Source organism: Pleuronectes platessa, chromosome 4 (genome assembly GCF_947347685.1).
Source record: "Pleuronectes platessa chromosome 4, fPlePla1.1, whole genome shotgun sequence".
Lineage (NCBI taxonomy): Eukaryota > Metazoa > Chordata > Actinopteri > Pleuronectiformes > Pleuronectidae > Pleuronectes > Pleuronectes platessa.
Window position 1 is genome coordinate 27,910,990 of NC_070629.1, and position 19,630 is coordinate 27,930,619.

The 19,630-nt window shown below is 44.3% G+C and overlaps 1 protein-coding gene across 3 annotated transcripts in view; it reads right to left on the bottom strand.

Annotated features, from left to right (window-relative positions):
- camk2b1 (calcium/calmodulin-dependent protein kinase (CaM kinase) II beta 1) overlaps positions 1 to 19,630 on the bottom strand; it is a 54,106-nt gene that overhangs the window by 15,297 nt on the left and 19,179 nt on the right. The window contains exons 6-14 of one of the 3 annotated variants that reach the window (XM_053421390.1): positions 17,754 to 17,826; positions 13,851 to 13,953; positions 13,407 to 13,490; positions 13,219 to 13,313; positions 12,427 to 12,549; positions 12,166 to 12,249; positions 10,462 to 10,504; positions 2,494 to 2,531; positions 148 to 180 (exon numbers count right to left, since the gene is read on the bottom strand). In XM_053421390.1, the coding sequence (XP_053277365.1) occupies positions 148 to 180; positions 2,494 to 2,531; positions 10,462 to 10,504; positions 12,166 to 12,249; positions 12,427 to 12,549; positions 13,219 to 13,313; positions 13,407 to 13,490; positions 13,851 to 13,953; positions 17,754 to 17,826 (676 nt within the window). Of the gene's footprint in view, positions 1 to 147; positions 181 to 2,493; positions 2,532 to 7,747; positions 7,844 to 10,461; positions 10,505 to 12,165; positions 12,250 to 12,426; positions 12,550 to 13,218; positions 13,314 to 13,406; positions 13,491 to 13,850; positions 13,954 to 17,753; positions 17,827 to 19,630 lie in introns of all 3 variants that reach the window. The other 2 variants (XM_053421388.1, XM_053421389.1) reach the window with 2 other exon arrangements.

A 19,630-nucleotide genomic window follows, 5' to 3' on the forward strand; every position in this document is an offset into this window, starting at 1 on the left:
AATGGTGAAGGGAAAGAGACTTGACTCCACCGATGAAATAAAGTAAGAGAAGTGAAAAGGTGAATGAAAGACACACAACGGTTCACCAGAGGAGAGAGGGAGCAGAGACAGGAGTCACCGGGGCAGATGCATAAGTTGCATGCTCACCATATACTGAACAGTCGAGCTGGACTTGCGTTTCTGTCCTCAGGCGATTGATGGACGGACGGACGGATGGATGAATAGATGGATGGATGGATGGCAGAAGAAAGTGGGGATGGGGGAATAAAGTGAATGTACTGATACACAGAACAAAAGAGAACTTGTCAGACTAAACCCGAACTTGTACATTTTGCAACGCAGTCTTCAAGAGGAAGGAGTATTTGACTCCGAGAAGTAGGAGTTCAAAGCGAATGAGGTGCACGCAGACGGGGAGGAGCAGGGGGCTGGGAGGAGGTCATCAGGAGAAAGGACGAGAAAACTGAGACCCTCGGTTCTTCTGTCCACACATTCACAGCATTTGAAACAGAGACGAAAGAGGAGCAAGAGAAGGAACCAAAAGAATCTCCTCAGAACTCATCTTTAAATTTAAAATCCAGATTCTCTCAATAGCTGTTCACTGCAGCGTGTGTTTATTAATAAGTCGACAGCACAATTTGGGGACGTGAGGCTGAAGAATAAAGTTTGTACAGCTGAATCTGTTTTGTGGAGGTTTTGGTTCAATGCATTTGAATGCTACAGATCAAGATGTCAGTGAAGAGAAGAAGAAGAAGAAGAAGAAGAAGAAGAAGGAGGAGGACCGGGCCGAGCGGAGGAGGTCAGGGTCGCCGAGAGAACAAGAGCACATGTGCAGGGAGGTGAAAAGAGGAGAAACGAGAGAAGGGGGGGGGGGGGGCGCCTTTAGAAAAGGTTTGGGGCGAGTGTGTGGGGAGCCTGTTGCTAGGCGATGAGTGTGCCGCAGTGGAAGCAAGCATCTATTTCTGTCGTCTGAGTTTCCAGGGTCCAGACTGAAGCTATTCCTGGAGCCAGAGTCACATTCCCTGCTGAACCGACTGAGCAGGGAGGGAGGGGGGGGGGCATTCGCACACACACACACACACACACACACTGGCACAGACCCACACACAGACACACAACACGCCCTGCTGCACACGCATATGAGCAAACCACACATGCAGACGCCCACGCGTACGCACACTCTCTCTCTATGTGCAGGCTCGCTAACACCCCCGCTTTCATTCTCCTTTTGAACTGACAAACGAGATGTATTAACACACACACACACACACACACACACACACACACAACATATACAGAAACACACATCTGTATGTTCACGTGCATGTGCACAAACCTCTTGTTAACATGATGTAAAATGCTGAGGGGCAAACGTGTTCATTTGCATTTACACCGTGTTCCCACTTTGTCGCACACTTCCTTGCACACGTGCTGCACGCACGCACACACAAACACACACACACCCACACACACACACACACGCAGTGGTGAAAGCTGTGTGTGGGATGTGTTGCTGTAATGTGTGTGTGCTCGAGCGTGGGATGGTGAGAGATCTTCATTAAGGGATGGGCAGGAACGTGGGGTTAAAGACCAGATGGGGTGAGCAGGAAGAGGAAGCACTGAATGAGGAGGACGAGGCAGAGATGGAGGGATGAGAGGGAGAGGAAGTGATGGAAAGAAAGAGTGTATGGGGGGGGGGGGGGCTGACAGATGGTTACATTTAATAATGGAGATGGAGATGTGGCAATAATGAGCTGAATAATGGCGAATCAAAATAAAGGGCTTCCAGAGGGATGAGCTGTTGAGGCTTGTACACAGGCTGATACATGAACATACAGAAAAACACACATCCACAGATACGGGGCCAGAGCGGATCTGTGGAGTTTACAGACATGACCTGTGGATAAAGTCCAGAGAACTGGGTCTGGAGTTTACACAGAGTTTACTACAAACTCTCCTGAAGTCTCCGTCTGTGTCGTCTACACACGTTTGGCTTCACTTTTTCAGCCGGGGGATATTTGGTTTTGTTTTTGTTTCGGTGAATCCAGCAGCAGATCCCCTGCTCTGTTCAGATTCTCCAGACTCTCTGCTGACTTTATAATCGAAGGCCAGGAGGAGGAAGAAGAAACCCTGGAGGCGCTCACTCAGACATTTGCATTCACACGTGCACCTCCTCCAGAGAAAGTGCAGAGACTCTCATGAGTTCAGTGCATGTGTGAAAGCAGCTTTAGTGTTTAACACTCCAACAGCTCCGATACTGATTCACAATATCTGAAAACAACACCTCAGTATTCCCATGTATCACAAGACACACACACATCCAATTAGATCGAGACGACAAACGCAACATTAATGAGAAAACACGTTGAAAAGAGAGAGATTAGCCAGAGAGAAGCAGCCAGTGGAGCTGAGGGAGGATGAGGAGGCAGGAGTGTGCAGCTCTGGAGAGTGAGTGAGAGTCAAGAGGAGACTGATGAAGAGTGTGACGTCTCTTACCTTGACATCTGCCTTTTTGTTGAGCAAGCTCTTCGCTGCTGCAATGACAAGCACAGACAAAACAAGTCGATCAGAGCCGAGAAAAAGACTCGGTGTTTATCCGTGAAGCTCGATATCTGCTCTGAGCTCCGTTAGAGCCTTCGGAGATCATATCTGCTTCACTTGATTTGAGTTTCCATTGAGTCGCAGTTTGTGCTCAGCTCGTCCTGATAATAAAGTGTTTAAAGGAGACATGTGATGATTGATCAGTATCTCTTTCCTCTACTGTCTTGTCTAGTTTATTTGTGCATTTAAAAGTTCTGCTAAATCTGCTCCTGAAACCCCTTGAACACCTGGAACACCTGGAACACCTCATCAGAAGTCCCGTCCATCCTTTCAGGTGTCTTACATTTGCATAATCCACGGCCAGAGGCTAGTTTGCCACAACATATTAAAATCATCATCAACCTGAATACGTAGAAACCTCAGAGAGAGACACACGTGAGGATCCCTCTCCCCGGACAGACAGAGGAGAGAGAGAGAGTTGGATACTGATGTGAGTGATGTGTTTCCTTCCAGTGATGCTGTGCAGCTAAAAATAACCATTGTGCCATCGCTATCAATCAATATGGTACCAAGCTCATTATGCAACCACACAAGTGTAAGGGATTGAACATCACTGGCACCACTAGACAGACACATGGGAGTGATGTCTGGGCTTTTACAGGAGTAACAATCCAACTCTTTGTCAGGGAAACAAGTTCATTGTTTCACATCCATTCTCGTGGCCGCGAGGAAGCCTGAACAAAGATGGCCGCCTCTCACGGCAGTCGTGCAAACCAGACAGTGAGCCCTGCCTTAAAGAGCCCTGTGGGGACCTTAATGAGGATTAGTCTGCGCTCTAATGAAGGGTAATGAGGAAGAGGGTGAGGCAGGAGGGTTTGGAGAGGAAGGACGAGCGCTGCAGAGACGCTCCTCTGACGAGCGTAATACCCATCATCCCTCAGTCTGCGGGGCCTTCAGCGTGACTGCACAGCTGGAGCACGCAGAGCAAGGTGGTCCCACTGCATCAGAGGGAGGCGTGTTCACCCAGAGGGGGCCCCCGGAAATAAGAGCCCCCACTCCCTGTGATGTCTGTAAGGATGAAGAGGATGAAGAGGGAGGAGCAACACTTAGGAGACGCCAGATGTTGAGATCTAACGAGCAAATCAGTGCATTCTTAAAAGTTGATCCTGAAAATGCACGAAAGAAAAGAGTCGACAGGAAGTTAGATTTCTGGTTTTGGTGGAAAATCATTTTGGGCTAATAAACAAAATTATTTTCTACTTCTCTTTGGCAGCATTGATTTGACTCTACTGAGGAGATGGGCTTTCATAGGATGGGGCCTGGGTTTCTTATGTTTTTACCTCTGATATATTAAATTAGCCACTGAATAAAGTTGGCTGTTTATATAAGAGATTAAAAAAAGCATTTTTCTCTTTTTTAAATATTTATAGGTCTGTATTTTTAGTGTGAGACAACATCAGTATTTATAGAGTTGCAGAAAGCATTGTTTTACATCATTGATGTTATTTGAGGACGTGAGAGTAGTTTGGGAAATGAAGGAGCCAATCAGCGGCTGGCGCTCGTCCAGACTCCGCCCCTCCCTCTCTTACCCCACTTCGGGACCTTTTAAGGGGCTGAGTGCGATTTCAGGTCTAATCAGATTCTATCACATCAGCTTCCAGCCACATTATATAAAGAACCATTTCTGGTGGTCTGGGATTTATTTATTTATTTTTCATATCTGTGTCTCGTTCTCTTTTACTTTCTCTCCCCTCCTCTCTCTCTCTCTTGGTCACAACAAAAAACCTACTGTACCACTTCAACACATAATGATTGTAATGGCGGTAATAGTAATATTTTTTCACTGGTGTTATAAATCACATTGCTGACGACAAGACGAAGCATAATAAGTATTAATATTGTTTTTTTCTCTTTTATTATTACATTTCAAGATTATCAAGATTAATATAATTATTTTAAAAGATTATTGTTCTAATTATGACAATATTGTTGTTTTAATAATATTATCATAGTGGTTGGCTTATTATTACTATTATAGGATTATTAATATTGCCATATATATCATATTTTCTTGATCCTCCCTCCTTATGCTCACCCCCACATTATTATTATATAGAAAACACACACACACGCACACTGTCTGTATGCATTGTTCTTGTCCTTGGATTGTTTTGTCAATGTCTTCTCTCTTGTCCTGATAAATCAATAAAAGTCTGAATTCCTTGAGAATTTCTTCGTTCTTATTCCTTTGCTGTTCAGTGAATTCCTATGGGGAAGCAACAGGACATTTTAAAGTCATTCATGTCGTTCCCCCCTTATTTTCACAGTAGTAAAACGAATCCTCATGAGACAAGATATAACTCAAGAGTGAGACAATAAAGACATTCTGATAAAAGTCAGACACAGCATGTCCACTGTCCTCCACCTGACTATCCTGACTTCCTTTTTCACTTTCTTTTTACTTCTCTGCCTCGGTAAGCTCGTATCTCACGCTTGAGGTGAAGTCTGCATATTCAGAATTCAAGGACAGAGCAAGAGGAGGTGGAGGGGATGTGATAGAGAGGAGGTGGAGGGGATGTGACAGAGAGGAGGTGGAGGGGATGTGACAGAGAGGAGGTGGAGGGGATGTGACAGCGGCGTGAACGTGCACGGTTCCCTCCTCGCTCTCGTTCCACAGGCCGGTTGCTACTGAGGAGAGGAAACTCGGTCAGAGAAGTGTCAAGTTCACTCTCTCGTATTCCCTGATGGCTTGGTAGAGAAGGGGGGGGGGGGGGTATGAAAGGAGAGCAGAGGAGAAGAGAAGGAAGAGGAAGGATGAGAGTGTTTCACTGTGCTCCTTCCAAACGCCATCATTTTGTCAAAGTGTCAAAGTGGATTTTCTACTCAAGGCTGCTAACAAGGGTTTAAATTCCAGTGATGATGATGGAAACCTGAAAAAGAACCAAACAATCAAACGTTGCTTAATTCAACCAGAGGGTGAAGAAGCAGTGGGTGCTCCTTACCTCGCCACAAATTACACATGAAGCAAGAAGAGAGAGGAGGAAGAGATTAAAACAAAAAAAAGCATCACTGGTAAACTCCCACTAAAAAGCATGGCAGGATGCACGACCGCAGGAACGAAGCAAGGAGGGGCGTGGCCTCGCATGAAGAGTCAGAGATAATCACATGACATGCAGATGTTTGCATGTGGATCTGCACCAAGCTCCTTTTCAGGTGCAAGAACTTGTTCTGTATACTTTTGGTTTGAGAGCAGGACTTTTTGATTTTCAGATTTTCAGATTTTGAAATGCTCTCACTCGACTTGCAGCCCGGAATTAGAATTTGCTCTGCAACAAAATCTTTGAGCACAAAAACCCATTTGGGTGCAAGCAGAGCAAAAGGAAGCACAAGCAGAGGCTGTGTGAGTGCGTGCGCAGGGCTTTGAATGAGAGCATCACGAGATCTGAACGTGCATACATGATCGTGGACGATAGATGGAGGCTCCAGTAAGCCAGTGGAAGGGGGAGGCGGTATAAATATTTGATTGAAGCCCAGTGGAGGCTGAGGGACACAGCGAGGACAGAGGAGTCCCAGTGGGCCAGAGAAACAAGGACGCTGCTACTGCTTCTGTCTCCCCGGCTCAGTGCGAGACTGTCACGTGAAGCTCTCTGTCATTTAACGCCCGAGGTTCAGTCCCACAGACCCAGAGAGAACACATTAGGTTCATGACAATGTCCTCAGCATCAACTGCGGCGGTAGAGAATCTGAGAGAATGTTGGTGAGGATTGAATTAAACTGTGTTCAAGTTGCTCAAATTAAAGAAAAAGAGCAAATCGCCTTTTTCCGGGAATAAAGCTCAGAGAAGCTGAGCTCACTGGTGCCGAGGATGTGGCAGCTTCGTGTTCCTCTGACCGAACAACAGCCAAGGGCGAGTAAATAAAACTAAAAACACATAGATAACACTCAGGGGATGTTGCTCTGTGTGAGGTCAAAAAGGTCATAGCCATTGGGTAAACAGCTGCTTTAATTTCAGTTCTGTGAAAATGATTTTAAATCCATTTTCTTTTTTACTTTCAACACACCAGAAGATTCTCTGTGATTTCTTCAGAGAACGATTCATGGATCTGGACGTGTCCTGTTTACAGAATGCAGAGTGTGTGGGAGCAGCTGAGGGACACGTCCTCAATGCATGAATATTACAAAAGCACGTTTGACTTCATGAGAACCAGCCCAATCTTGCATCGCCCACAGCGTTCACCATGCTCCACAATGTCAGTGCTGCAGCGCATGCACCAGTCCAGTGCCCCATGCAGCATTCACCGTCAGCTCCCGGGCCGTTCCATCCTCTAAGTGAGCGGGGGTTAACTTTCCAGTGTTATTGTCAGACAGAGAAAAGAGAAAAGAGAGAGAGAGGGGGGGGGGGGGGGGATGAGGAGTGAGGGCGGAAGTGAGATGTATGAAATGATAGTGGAGAGAGAGGGGAGAGGGGGGGGATGCAGAAAAGTAAAAGTGACCTGAGAGGTAGAAAGGACAGATAACAGGGAAGGAACGTGGAGGAGAGTGAAGTGAGGGAGGTGAGGTGAGAGGAAAAGAGGAGGAGAAGAAACAGAGGGACAGGAAAGAAGTGTGGCTGAGTCCAGGCCATGCTCTGTGCTCGCTGGTGGAGGTGAAGATGAGAGGATGAACACGGGTCAGTGGCGCAGCAGCCAGCCAATCAGATGTGAGACAGGAGGTGACGGGGGAGCTGACATGGAGATGACAGCAGTAGCTCGGCTTCCATCGTCCTCATCATTTCAGATTTAAGAAATAACAAAGATTAATATCTGTCCTTGACTGCAAAAATTAATTCTTCTTATTCATAAAGATATTCAGTTCAAAATAGGAATAGAAGCAAACTGGTGATTAAAACTGAGAAGGTTTTAAATATGGCTTTATCTTAATATCTTAACATCCCAGATAAGCCAGTGGGATTTGATCAGAAAACCTTCCTCGGATAAAACCCAATATGACGTCTTTCCTAACACAATATTAATTTGCTCGATGGAATCCTCGCTTATGCTGCTTCTGATGATGTAGACGCTGGGTGGTGTGGTTAGTGACGTGGTCAGCCATCATGCTCTGAGCTCCCATGCTGAGGAAGGAGGGAGGAAGAGGAGAGAGCAAACGAAAGAAGACCAAAGAGAGGGGGACAGAGAGGAGTGGCATGCCCCTGGGTGAGCCACCGTGCTACCTTGTTCCACCAGCCCCGCGGTGGTGCCGGCTGCTGCAGCCGCTGCTGCCGCGGCCGCTGTGACGGAGGCCGGAGCGGTGGTCTGCCGGCTGCCCACTGTTAGAGTCCAGCACCGGGCACACGGGACGAAAGAGGGTTTACGAGGCGCGGAGGAGGAGGAGAAGAGGAGAGAAAGAGGAGGAAGAGGAGGAGGTGAGAGGCAGAGGGAGGAGAGAGCAGAGGTGAGACACACAGGGCTCATTAGTTCACAGTGGGATTCAAACAAACACACAGACACTATTCGGCTGTGACTCAGATTCTGTCACAGATGAATCCGCTGCTGTGACAGGAGAGAACAACACAGATCTTAACTCTCAGCAGGGACGTGTTTACAGCCTGGGTTTTGTTTCCTGTTAACTTAGCAGAGTTTGTCTTTTATATATGAAGCAGGAGATTTTTCGGGTCCGACTCGTTCACAGCAGCAGGAAAATGTCCAGAACATCCAGGTGGAGGGGGGAGGCTGGATGGAGCAGCAGGAGGCAGGAGGTGATGTTTACATTTACTGCAGAGATCTATGTGTGTTTCCAAATTGCAATATTTGTAAGTATCTAGTTTTATGACTGTCATGTTTAAGAAACCTCATCAACACCCCCACTCGCTCCCTGTGAATGTTCAGGACATTTTCCTGCTGTGTTCTCACTCTGACATTTTCCCGACATTTTACTCGTGAGGTTTGAAAGGAAAGAGTTCATGAGAATGTCTGAATATCTGACTCAGAGAAGACCAGGGTTTCTGCAGGTGTCAACAAGTTCAACACATTTGAAAGACCTCATTGAATGGGGACTACGTCCAGTAGGACAGACATGAGGGGATATCACTGTCTCTTCTCATAACTGAAGCCATTTTCTGACATGACCTGTGGGAGAAAATATTGTTTTGGTTTACAGCACATCTTGACATCTTTGACTGCATCTTCTATGTTGAACAGCTTTAGTGAAGCAGCTGAGTAGAGAATAAACCAGGAAACATCAAGTTGTCTCTCAAACTACAGACAGTTGGTCTCTCTAGCATCTATTGGTCTTGTTTGTAGTTTTATTAAAAGAACGTTAAAATATTCAAGACCAACCTCAATGAATTCAACATCTAGTAACTTTACGGCCTAATATTCAGATGATTAGACTTTAGGTGTTTTTACACTTTTTGGAGACCGAGCAGAAACCCTGTTCACATTTGAGTTCTCACACGAGCTCCAGAGAACTTCAGGAACTAGTTTGGACTTCAGTGAAAGTCTGAAAGCAGCTTTTGACCTGAACGCAGTGTTATTGTTATATGATGATGATGATGATACAGAGTTTAGACAGCGTTAGTAAATGTTACACACAATGTTCTCACTAAACACTAACTGTGTGGCTTCACCGGAGATATTTACTCTCAGGATATCTCATTCCACAGATTAAAACTTAAATCTAAACATCAGCATGAGAAGGAAAATAGATCCACCTCGACTGATGAGTCATAATCTACAATAAGAACATAGTGACCTATTGTGTAAGGCTCTTATTGATTGACTTTTTAGCTGATGACCTCACACTGGAAATTGATGCAGGAAAGAGAGCGAGAGAAAAGGTGTCGGGGTCAGCGTGTGTGTGTGTGTGTGTGTGTGTGTGTGTGTGTGTGTGTGTGTGTGTATTTGCCGTTGAGAAGCTCACGGTGTCAGAGCAGCCGCTGTGACTCATGTTTTCTGAAGCAACATGATTGCACACACAAATAGATCACACATACATTTCTACTGTAAACGTGAAATACAGATGTACAGTGGTCGTGACTCATTAAAACAAAATGAAGGAACTACTTTGGATTCTTCCTCATGCACCTCCAGGAAATAGAATCTCCCTCAAAGATTAATATTTTACAAATGGTCTCTGATGAATCCCTTTTTATTCAGAGATATTCTGTAATGTTTGGATTCAGGGAATCAGGTAAACAGAGGTTTGATTTCTGACTAAAGAAAGTTGTTTGTCAAAGAGTCTCTGAGGCACAGATTTGATATCATCTGTCTTAGATTAAAGCGGAGATATAAAACCTTAAAGAAAAGCATCAAGTACAGAAATATACACAAATGCAAAGACAAGAACGGAGACAAACACACGTCCACAGCTTTCTGCTCAGGTTCAGTGTTTCCACACGTTTTACCACAGCAGTTACTTCCATGTAGGAGGTTGTGTTTTGTTTTGTTGTGTTTATTTGACTCTACGTTAGCAGGATTACGCAAAAGCTACTGGACAGATTGGCACGAAACCTGGTGGAATGATGCATTATGGGTCAATAGAGAACTTATTAAAGTTCTGTGCAGATCTGGATCAGAGGGCAGATCCAGGAACAACTTTTTAATTAGTTTCTCACAGAAATATTCATATATCTTGATGTTAAAAAACAGACCAAATAGAAATCCAGATCTGGTGAATCTAAACCTGGTTTCATAAGGGGACTGTTGGGCCTTGTATATGCCTGCTTCATAAGAACACTTAAAGTTACATAGAAGTTTGTTTTATTTCCTCATTAAGGAAAAATAAGCGCCTGAAGGAAAATAAGGGAAACACTGAAGCTGCACTGAGATGAAATGAAGATGAGATTTTGGTTTTTGAAAGCTCGCTCTTTAAATATAATGAATACAAGTCCTCCAACAGATTTATGATAATGGTGGAATATGGGAATTATGTTCAGGAAACACTCACCAGAGAAATTTCGAGAAACCAGCATGGTGGTGAGAATGGCCCCCTGCGGAGAAAAGCAGAGCAGTTCAATTTCAAACATTTGAAATGGTGAGATTATACTTTTGGCATTTCTATAAAAAATAAACATTTTAGCTTTTTCAAAGTCAAAGCAAAGTTCTTTCCTTTCACCCACAGAAAACCAGAAACTTGGACTTTATCAGCAGAAAATCAAAAAGAAACAAGAATAGAACTCAGCAGAGCGAATACACACGAGGCTCCAAATCACACACAATGACACACTGATACACATACATATCAGTCTCCTAAATCTGCCTGATCAAGATCCATGATCCTTTCTACACAACATCTAAGATTTGTGGAATTTCGTCAGGTAGTTTTTGTGTAATCTTGCTGTTTCAAGCTTCACACGAAAACTACCGAGACTTGTTTACTCCTCTTTATGTTTAATATTGATGCATCGACAACTGGGGCCAGACGGGAAGGGAGGAAAGTTTAATGGGCTATAAAATGGCACTGGGATGCAAATAGACCAGAGCTGTGGAGGCTGATCATTTACTTATGATCTAATTAGCTGATCTCACTGCACCATAGAGAGACAACTGTGGTTCAGCAGCTCCAGACTCAAATCAGTTCAAATCAATATCTTTACAGGTGGAGATACATCTGTATTGTTCCAGTTGCTTTCTTTGGCCTCCAGCTGAATTAATGTCCAATGTCTTCTATATGATGAACAGATGATTCATTATTAATCGATATTATAAACAGAAGATTAATCATGTTTTTGTTCCCATGTTCTTTTATCTGTTTATTTTGAGGTTTATGCAGAAACTAAAGAATAGATTTCCACGAAACTCGGTTGGGACATGGATCAAGATTGAAGAATGAATGAATAATATAAATAAACAAATAAATAAATAAGAAAAAACTGAAGACTATCAACAAATATCTGTCCATAAATAATCTTATTATTTTCATATGAACTAAGAGCTCAGGTCGAAGGGTCGAAGTGTGGGAGGCAAGAAGCTTGAGGGGAAGTTGTAACTAGAAGTGTGGGAGAGTTAAATGTAAACTGGGAATATGTGTAATCTGAATTCTATTTTAAATATCCAACAGGGTTAAACCACACTAATGCGTCACTAAGGGATATTTCTGGTTATGTACATCTTCATTATTTTGTATTTATTGTAAATATAAAGTGAGGCACGTTCATATGTGTGTGTTTACTTCAAGTTTTCACGATTTTATTAGCGTTTCTTCTTGTTTACTGTGTAACTGAATGTCTGGCGTCCCCAGCGCTCCTGTCCTTTTAGCGACAGAGACAACTGGTCGGTGCTCGCTGGTCCAACTGTCCAACGCTCGCCACCTGTGTCTCTGCTTCCAGTTTGCCATGTGCTGGTATGCGAGCCACGCCAGGCCCGGCCAGAAGCAGCAGGGTAACAGCCACATGCTCAAATAGCTGAGCCGTTGTATCGGTGTCAGCACTAAATCAGTGTCGGGAGGAAACCACGCATGAAGGAAATGTGGGAGCCAGTAGAGAAAGGCACTGATACTTCTAATGGGTCATCTCTGGATTACACATTTACAAATCACAAAATATCACTGGACCAAAAGGAGGAAGTGATTCTTCACGAGCCCGAAATGATGAGAAACAACATCAACAGAATAAAGTTGACGGTTGATTGAGGGTCAAGTTTACAAACCGACCTTGAGTTTCCTCCTGGCGTTGAATTTCTTCAGGCACTCCACGGTCTCCTGTCTGTGCATCATGGACGCCACTGTGGACCGTTGCTGGAGGGAGGAGGAAGACAAGGCAGAGCAGGAGAAAGATGGAGAGGACACACACACAGAGAGAGAGAGAACAGAGGGAGGACAAAGATAATCGTGTTTGTCCAGGTTAGATTGTTTTTAAAGTGTGGAGCAGTGTAACAAGTGATCACGTCTGTCTCGAGCGGGGGGGACACTTACGCAGACCCACGGGTGCTTGAGGGCCTCCTGAGCTGTGATCCTCTTGGCTGGGTTGATAGTGAGCATCTGGTTGATCAGGTTCTTGGCCTCTGGGGTCACCGTGTCCCACTCAGGAGAAGGGAACTGAAGAGACCAACAGATCCACGGTCATCATCATCATCAGGATTCCAAAATATTCAGAAAGTCAGTTTGCAATTGCCGCCTCATTAAGCATTACGAGATAGAAATAGTTTTTTAATTTGACTTTTGTGCATCACCCCCAAACAGAACTAATAAAAGCCGCCTTCAGCAATATTGTTAACATCTCACATTGGAGTCATTAGTGTTTTATGTCTCTTGGTTGGATAGAGGATAAACAACACTCTCAGCCAAAGGCCAGATGTGAAACCAGTGGTGTTGCTGGTGCATGTGGCGTCGGCCTCTTCGCCCCTGTGTCCCCCTGTGGGAGGGTTCCTCGACAATTCCAGTAAAAAACATCCCAAAGCACTGGTTGAGAAGTTTAAATTCAATCATGTCCTTTTGTGTTCAGACAAAAATGTCCGAGCTCTGTGGCCTGTGAGCTCAGAATCACTGCTGCAGACTCAAGCCTCTCATTTGGTGCGGAGCTGAACGTGAGAGAATATGAATGTGGTGACTTGAGTTATGTAACCGCTACCAGACGGGAGCAAGGCCAGTGGGAGGAAAGGAGAGGAAATGAGAGGAGAGGAGAAGAGAGGAGAGGAAACAAGAGAAGACGAGAGGAGAGGAGACGAGAGGAGGATAGAGGAAAGGAGACGAGAGGAGGAGACTCACATCGTAGGCCCCAGCCTTGATCTGCTGGTACAGCTTGTGCTGGTCCTCATCCCAGAAAGGGGGGTAACCCACCAGCAGGATGTAGAGGATCACCCCTGAGACACACACACACACACACACACACATTGTTGAAAAATGTAGGAAAAGCCATTCAGCGCCACGTGTGACTTTGTGTGTGTGTCGCTCACCGCAGGCCCAGATGTCCACAGGTTTGCCATATGCCTCCTTCCTCAGGACCTCGGGGGAGAGGTAACCCGGTGTGCCAGCAAATCCTGCAGCAGACACACACACACACACACACACACACACACACACACACACACACACACACACACACACACACACACACACACACACACACACACACACACACACACACACACACACACACACACACACACACACACACACACACATGATTGACATGTTCAAGGCGGCAGATTGTGTAGCTGCTATCCTGGCTCAGCTTGTGAACGCTACTGTCCGAGTTGGAGCCTCTGGATTATTCAGCGCCTGACCTACTACTATTAAGTCTACAGGAAGACTGGAGAATCATTATAGACCTTTATAGCTTCAGGTCAAAAATAAAATAAAACATGGAAGTGATTCTCTCCTGTGTGAGCTGTACCTACCGAACCAGGCCTGCTGATCCCCCTGCACCTCGATGGCCAGGCCGAAGTCGGCCAGCTTCACGGCAGCGTTCTTACATTTGCTCGCCAGGAGCAGGTTCTCTGGCTGAAGCGGAGAAGAGGAGACAAATGAGGTTTCACAGACATTTTGAAATGAGGGATATTCACTGTCCTGGTGAGGGAGGAGGTGGGAGTGGAGAGCTACACATGCACATCTGCAAGAAACTGGGGTTCATACTCCAAGGCAACGTATTCAGCACGTGAAATAAACACACACACACAGACATGTAGAAGCTTCACAACAAAAGTCAGTCCACATTTCAGCAGAGGTTTAAAGTCTTCTCGTCTCCTGTGCTGTGGTCTACAGGCTCATCTCTGTGGCCCAGATAGAGCTCCAGCCTCATTACTCTGTCAGAGGACGACTCTAATAATGGGTTGTTATCCCCACGTGTCCCTGCTCTCTCTCTCTCTCTGTCTCTCTCTCTCTCTCTCTCTCTCAGTTTCATGGCCTATGATAAAGCAGCAGCTCTAGATGACCGGTGGAAAGATTAAATATCATAAAGAATATTTTCTTAATTGATCTATATCCATGGTATTGATGATTCTGGAAAATCACAGACAAGGTTAGCTCCACGAAACGCAACCATGAGTCGGTTGTGATAACTTGGAAAGTCCACTATTGGTTAACAAGCTAGCCTATATATTTATATATTGATATGCTGATTTGCGATGTCCATAATAGTTGATATTGATAATTATCATGAAAAATGTCACATTGCTTTTTTGATCTTGCGATAATTATTATTGTTTTATCACCCAGCCTTATATTTCACGGTTTAACCATAATATTTATTAAAAAATTATAATAGATAAAAGGAAAAGACAAAATATGTAAGTATAAGTAAAAAACTACTAACTCGTTTTGTCTAAACTGAAAATAACCATGTGAAACTTACAGAAATGGATCTTTAAATTCCCTGAGAGCTTCTACTGACCGAACAGAATGTCAGTGTGTTCCTCCTGAGATCTGTTCTCGTGTCAGTAGATGCTCTCTTTTTCCTTCCTGAAACTTTCCTGAAATGCACCACCGTGCAAAACAAGTGTGTGTGAGTTATATTTAGGCTGCGTCTCTGTCGCTCTGCACTGCAGCAGCGTGTTTTTCATCCTCGGCCGTCCTCCCTCTGCTCTCTCTCCCCTCAGCTAATTCGTTTGGAGGCAACAGAAAAAACTGTGGGTTTAAATCTCAGATACTCAAAAGTCAGCTTTGACAGCCTTTGAGTGTAAAGGAGAAGAAGAGAGTGAGTGAGTGAGTGAAGCTGGAATCCTGAGGCTCCCTCGGGTCGTCACATCCTCAGCTCCACCACCTCGTTCAGGATTCACTCTTTTGTTAGAACTCGCCAAAACCAGAGCGGTAAAAATAAATCGGTGAAAACGTGGGTGGAGATTCTGATGAGGTGAGCGCTTTTATCAAAGAGGTGAATAATAAACACAAGGTAAAAACATCCAGGGCCACGAGTTCAGACTTTACAACAGTGATTCCCATCGGATTGTTTTACATATGATCAACGCTCGGTCATGAAGACCCAGCTGAGCAGTGACACTGAGGCCGAGCGACACAGAGAGGAACACGTATGAAAGAGAGAGAGAGCAGGTCATGAGTGGGTGTTTCTAATGGAAGGATTCCCAGTTTTCTCTCTCTCTCTCTCTCTCTGTCTCTCTCTCTTTCTATTCCTCCAGATTAATTCCTAATGAGAGCGGCAGGGACGTAGATAGAAATTGGCTGATTAAACCCTGATTTGAAGTCATGTTTATTATTATTATTCTATTTCTATTGTCCACATTTATTTTACATTGTGAGACATTTTCACCAATTTCCCTTGGATTAATTTATGGATCTTAAAAATAAGCAAATTTAGGAGACTGGTTTCTATAAATCTGTGAACGTTGGTGCAGCTTGATAAATTTAATTGACTTGTTGGAGGTTTGCGCTCGACTGAGGAACATTCTAGTGTGTAAAGATGAATAAAGACACCTAAAGCAACTGTATATGGATTATATATACTTGGATTTCTAATTTAACCTGTTTAACTGTGTGTTTAAAAAAGGAACATTTCAGTAAACAAAGATTCAGTTATCTACACTTTTCTGTCTTTAACACAATTAAAGTTTAACTTAATAAAGCAATTACATTTTTTCAATTCTGTCTATTTTCATTGAATCTATTACTATATACAAACAACACACTTTAGATTTTTAATAAACCAATAAAAAAGCGTCTTTATTAGTTAATATATCTGCTGTATATTCTGTACAGTACAGGGCTATATGGTGTTACCACCTCTTTGGCGCACATATAAATCTGTTGGCTGTGTTGTCATCTCATCTGTCATAACCCAGTTCCTAATTTGAGGGATCTTGTCACCCAGGCTGTCCTCAGTCATCACACTATGACCTATTGCATGAAATGCTCCACGATGCCTGGGTGTGAAACCAGATAGGCGTGTCGGCTAAATAAAGAAATAGCCACAACAGTTCTGATAAACACAACACGTCTCTGCTGGAATGCCGGGACTGACATTTGCATAGAAGACGTGCACCGCTGAAGATGCAACAAACAGGCATGCACATAAAAATAAAAATAAAACCCTAACAGGTACAAGATAAGACATCCTGGAAACAGATTTATATATATATATAAGCTCAAACAGTATCAAACACAGTCACAATCCTTGAGAGCAAAACATCGTCTGAACCACGTGACACATGTCCTGGATAGAAGTCTAGTAGAGACAAGTTTTAAGCAATGCCACAGTTTAAAGAAACCAGTTCAAAATTAGCTACTGGTACTCAGTTTCCAACCTTGAAAAATATACCTAATGTCACCAACAGCCAATACAAACAGATGACACAACATCAGAAGCTAATTGACGGCTGCTGAAGCACTGAGGGTCATTAAATGATCTGTCGAGGCCATGAAAGTAAACTGTTAATCAAAAGCCTCATTTCACAGTCTCTCTCTGAATGAACCAGAGGTCACATCCAAGGATCCTCCAAGGGCCAACTTCAAATAGATCCATCAACAACAAGAAACTGAAAGGGTCGTCTGTGCACTGACGACAACCTGGTGCAAAGAAGTGACCAAGCTGAGGTTTCCAGTCCAGAACAGGTAAGAACTCTTATTGTACAACCAACTATTAGCTAGACTGTAATACATTAAATCTGTTTTTTGAAGGAGACGTATTCTGCTCACATTCAGGTTCATCATTTTAATTTGTGTCATTACTTGAAAGGTTTATTATTAGTATGCTCTTATGTTCAGAAAACACTAAGACAAATTAAATCGCTGTCTTTGCATTCCCCGAAACACAGAGTTTCAAGTCTGCACTGTCGACTGAAGTTGAAGCACCATGTGAATCTGTGTTTATGCTGTGACATTGGGAAACAACCCCAAAATATCCACTTGAAAATGTTCACATGCTCTAATGTCAATAAACTACATCACTGTCCTCAAACTGTCCTGTTGCTGCAGCTCATCTTTTCAGCCTCTGTCTGAAACGCTTGGTTTGGGCTCCTGTCTCTTTAAGGCCCCGCCTCCTGATAGAGCCAAGTCTGCTCTAATTGGTTGTTAAACATTTCAGCTCTAACCTCTTTTGCACACTAGAGAAAAGAAATACTGAAAAAGCACAATATGTCTCCTGGAATCAGAATCCAAAGCCCTCCCTAATTCCTCCGGCTGTGAAAGTGTCATCGAGTCAACAACGTTACAAACAGATTCTCAATAACTTATCCGACACACACACACACACACTGACTACACAAATAACACACCCACAAAACCCGCTGACACAAATCACATGTTCAATCAAGGGACAACAGAGGTGACCCCCCCCCACACCCTTCACTCACCTTCAGGTCCCGGTGCACCACGCCCATTTGATGGCAGTGAAGCACCGCCTCCAGGATCTGCTGGATGCAATGACTGCATGCAAACACCAAGGGGAGGGGGGGGGGAGGCGAGGAGGTCGCATGTTAGTCTGAGCAGTGTTACGATCCCGTGCACAGGCCAGGGGGGTGGGGGAGGGGGGGAGGGGAGGAAGGTGGGAGGAGGTATGACGGGTACAAGAGGGTTCAAAGGCCTCCACTGTCACTTTGCCTTTTATGGCCTTCAGCTACGCAAAGCACCCGAGATCATGAAGAAGAAGTCAATCAGGTTTCTATATACATCACGATCATAGACTGTAGATAAAAATGGACGACTTGACAGCTCCTGAAAGCTTCATGTGTCTGGTGTGCTCCTCCTGATCGTCCATCATAAAAGACGATCTGAGAAAAACACATCCTCAGGTTTTTCAGCGTTGGCTGGAGCTGTGAGGTCAGAGCGAGATGAAGATTCCTTTGATTCAATTCATTCAGCAAAGTGACCAAGAGATAAACTCTAAGTTCTTCACACTATATGTTCTCTGTTCTCGCTAGATGAGAACATCCGAGGAAGTGCTCTTCTTGATCATCTGGCTTCAGGTGGTTCTAGATACACCACGTCCCTCCATGTATCAGCAGAAGAAACGAGGTGTGAGAAGGTGGCAGAGAGGAGGGAGAGGAGGGAGAGGAGGAAGAGGAGGGGGAGGAAGTTGATGAAGGAGGTGAGGGACGGACTGGATGGAGTCATTGTTCAAATTACCAACATTTAATCCTTGATTGTGTCTGCTCCCTCTGCAGGAACCAGCTGTCATTCATTCTGATGTCAGTTAGCCTCCCGGTGTGTGTGTCTGTGTGTGTGTGTGTGTGTGACAGAGTTGTGAGTATAAGTATATCTGAGCATGAGAAGAAGTTATCTTTATAATTATAATGCGAGAGACAACATGTACATGTGTGCATAGGGCCATGAATACGTCTGGGTGCAGCTATGGTAGGCGTGATACAGAGAAGCATACACACACACACTGACACACACACACACACACACACACACACACACACAGAAGCACCTGTTGGGGATGTTGGTTGCGTGGATAAAAGCCTGCATGTCTGCTTCCTGTGCACCGACCAGGTCAAAAACCATCAGTCAGAGTTCAGAGCCAGGTTGGTTTGGATGTTTGTGTGTTTCTGAGTTTGTTAAAATTAATAAATCCACCCTCTGGTCTCACTCACAGCTAACAGCTAATAACAAGTGTGTGGCCAGTCTGCGAAGTATCATAACATGGGAGAGAGGAAGAGAGGGAGGGAGAGACACAGAGAGTGAGAGAGCGAGCGCAGGAGTAAGACGGACTCGTGGTATGAGCTGTAAAGTTCAGGGCTGTAAATCAGAATCCTGTGTCTTCTTTCTAAAGGTCTCCGGATGAATAAATACTACAGCTCACATCGACAGCCCAGAAACCAAGAGCCGTGTGTCGGGGGATCGGCGAAAACACAACGTGAGCACGTGTCTGTAAATGTGCGGTCGAGGCCATAACAACTTTATCTTCCTCGTTAATACATGAATGTGTTGCTGTGTGTGTGGGTGTGCATGCAGTGTGTTGAGCTCAGTGTGTGTGTGTAGCTGTTTTAAGACATGCAGTGTTTGAGCCAGTGTGAGAATACAGCAGGAAAGTTGGGCGATTTGTGTGTGTTGATGATGAAACTAGAAGATGCATCACATCTCTTGATTCTGTTCTTTTAGCTTCTGCTTTATAAAGACGTACTCTGGAAAATACAGGATCAATACAATTCAATAAAATTATTTAAAGCCTGAGTTGCGGAGGCGCAGGGTGGGAGGACAAAATAAAATCAATGAAACACAGAATAAA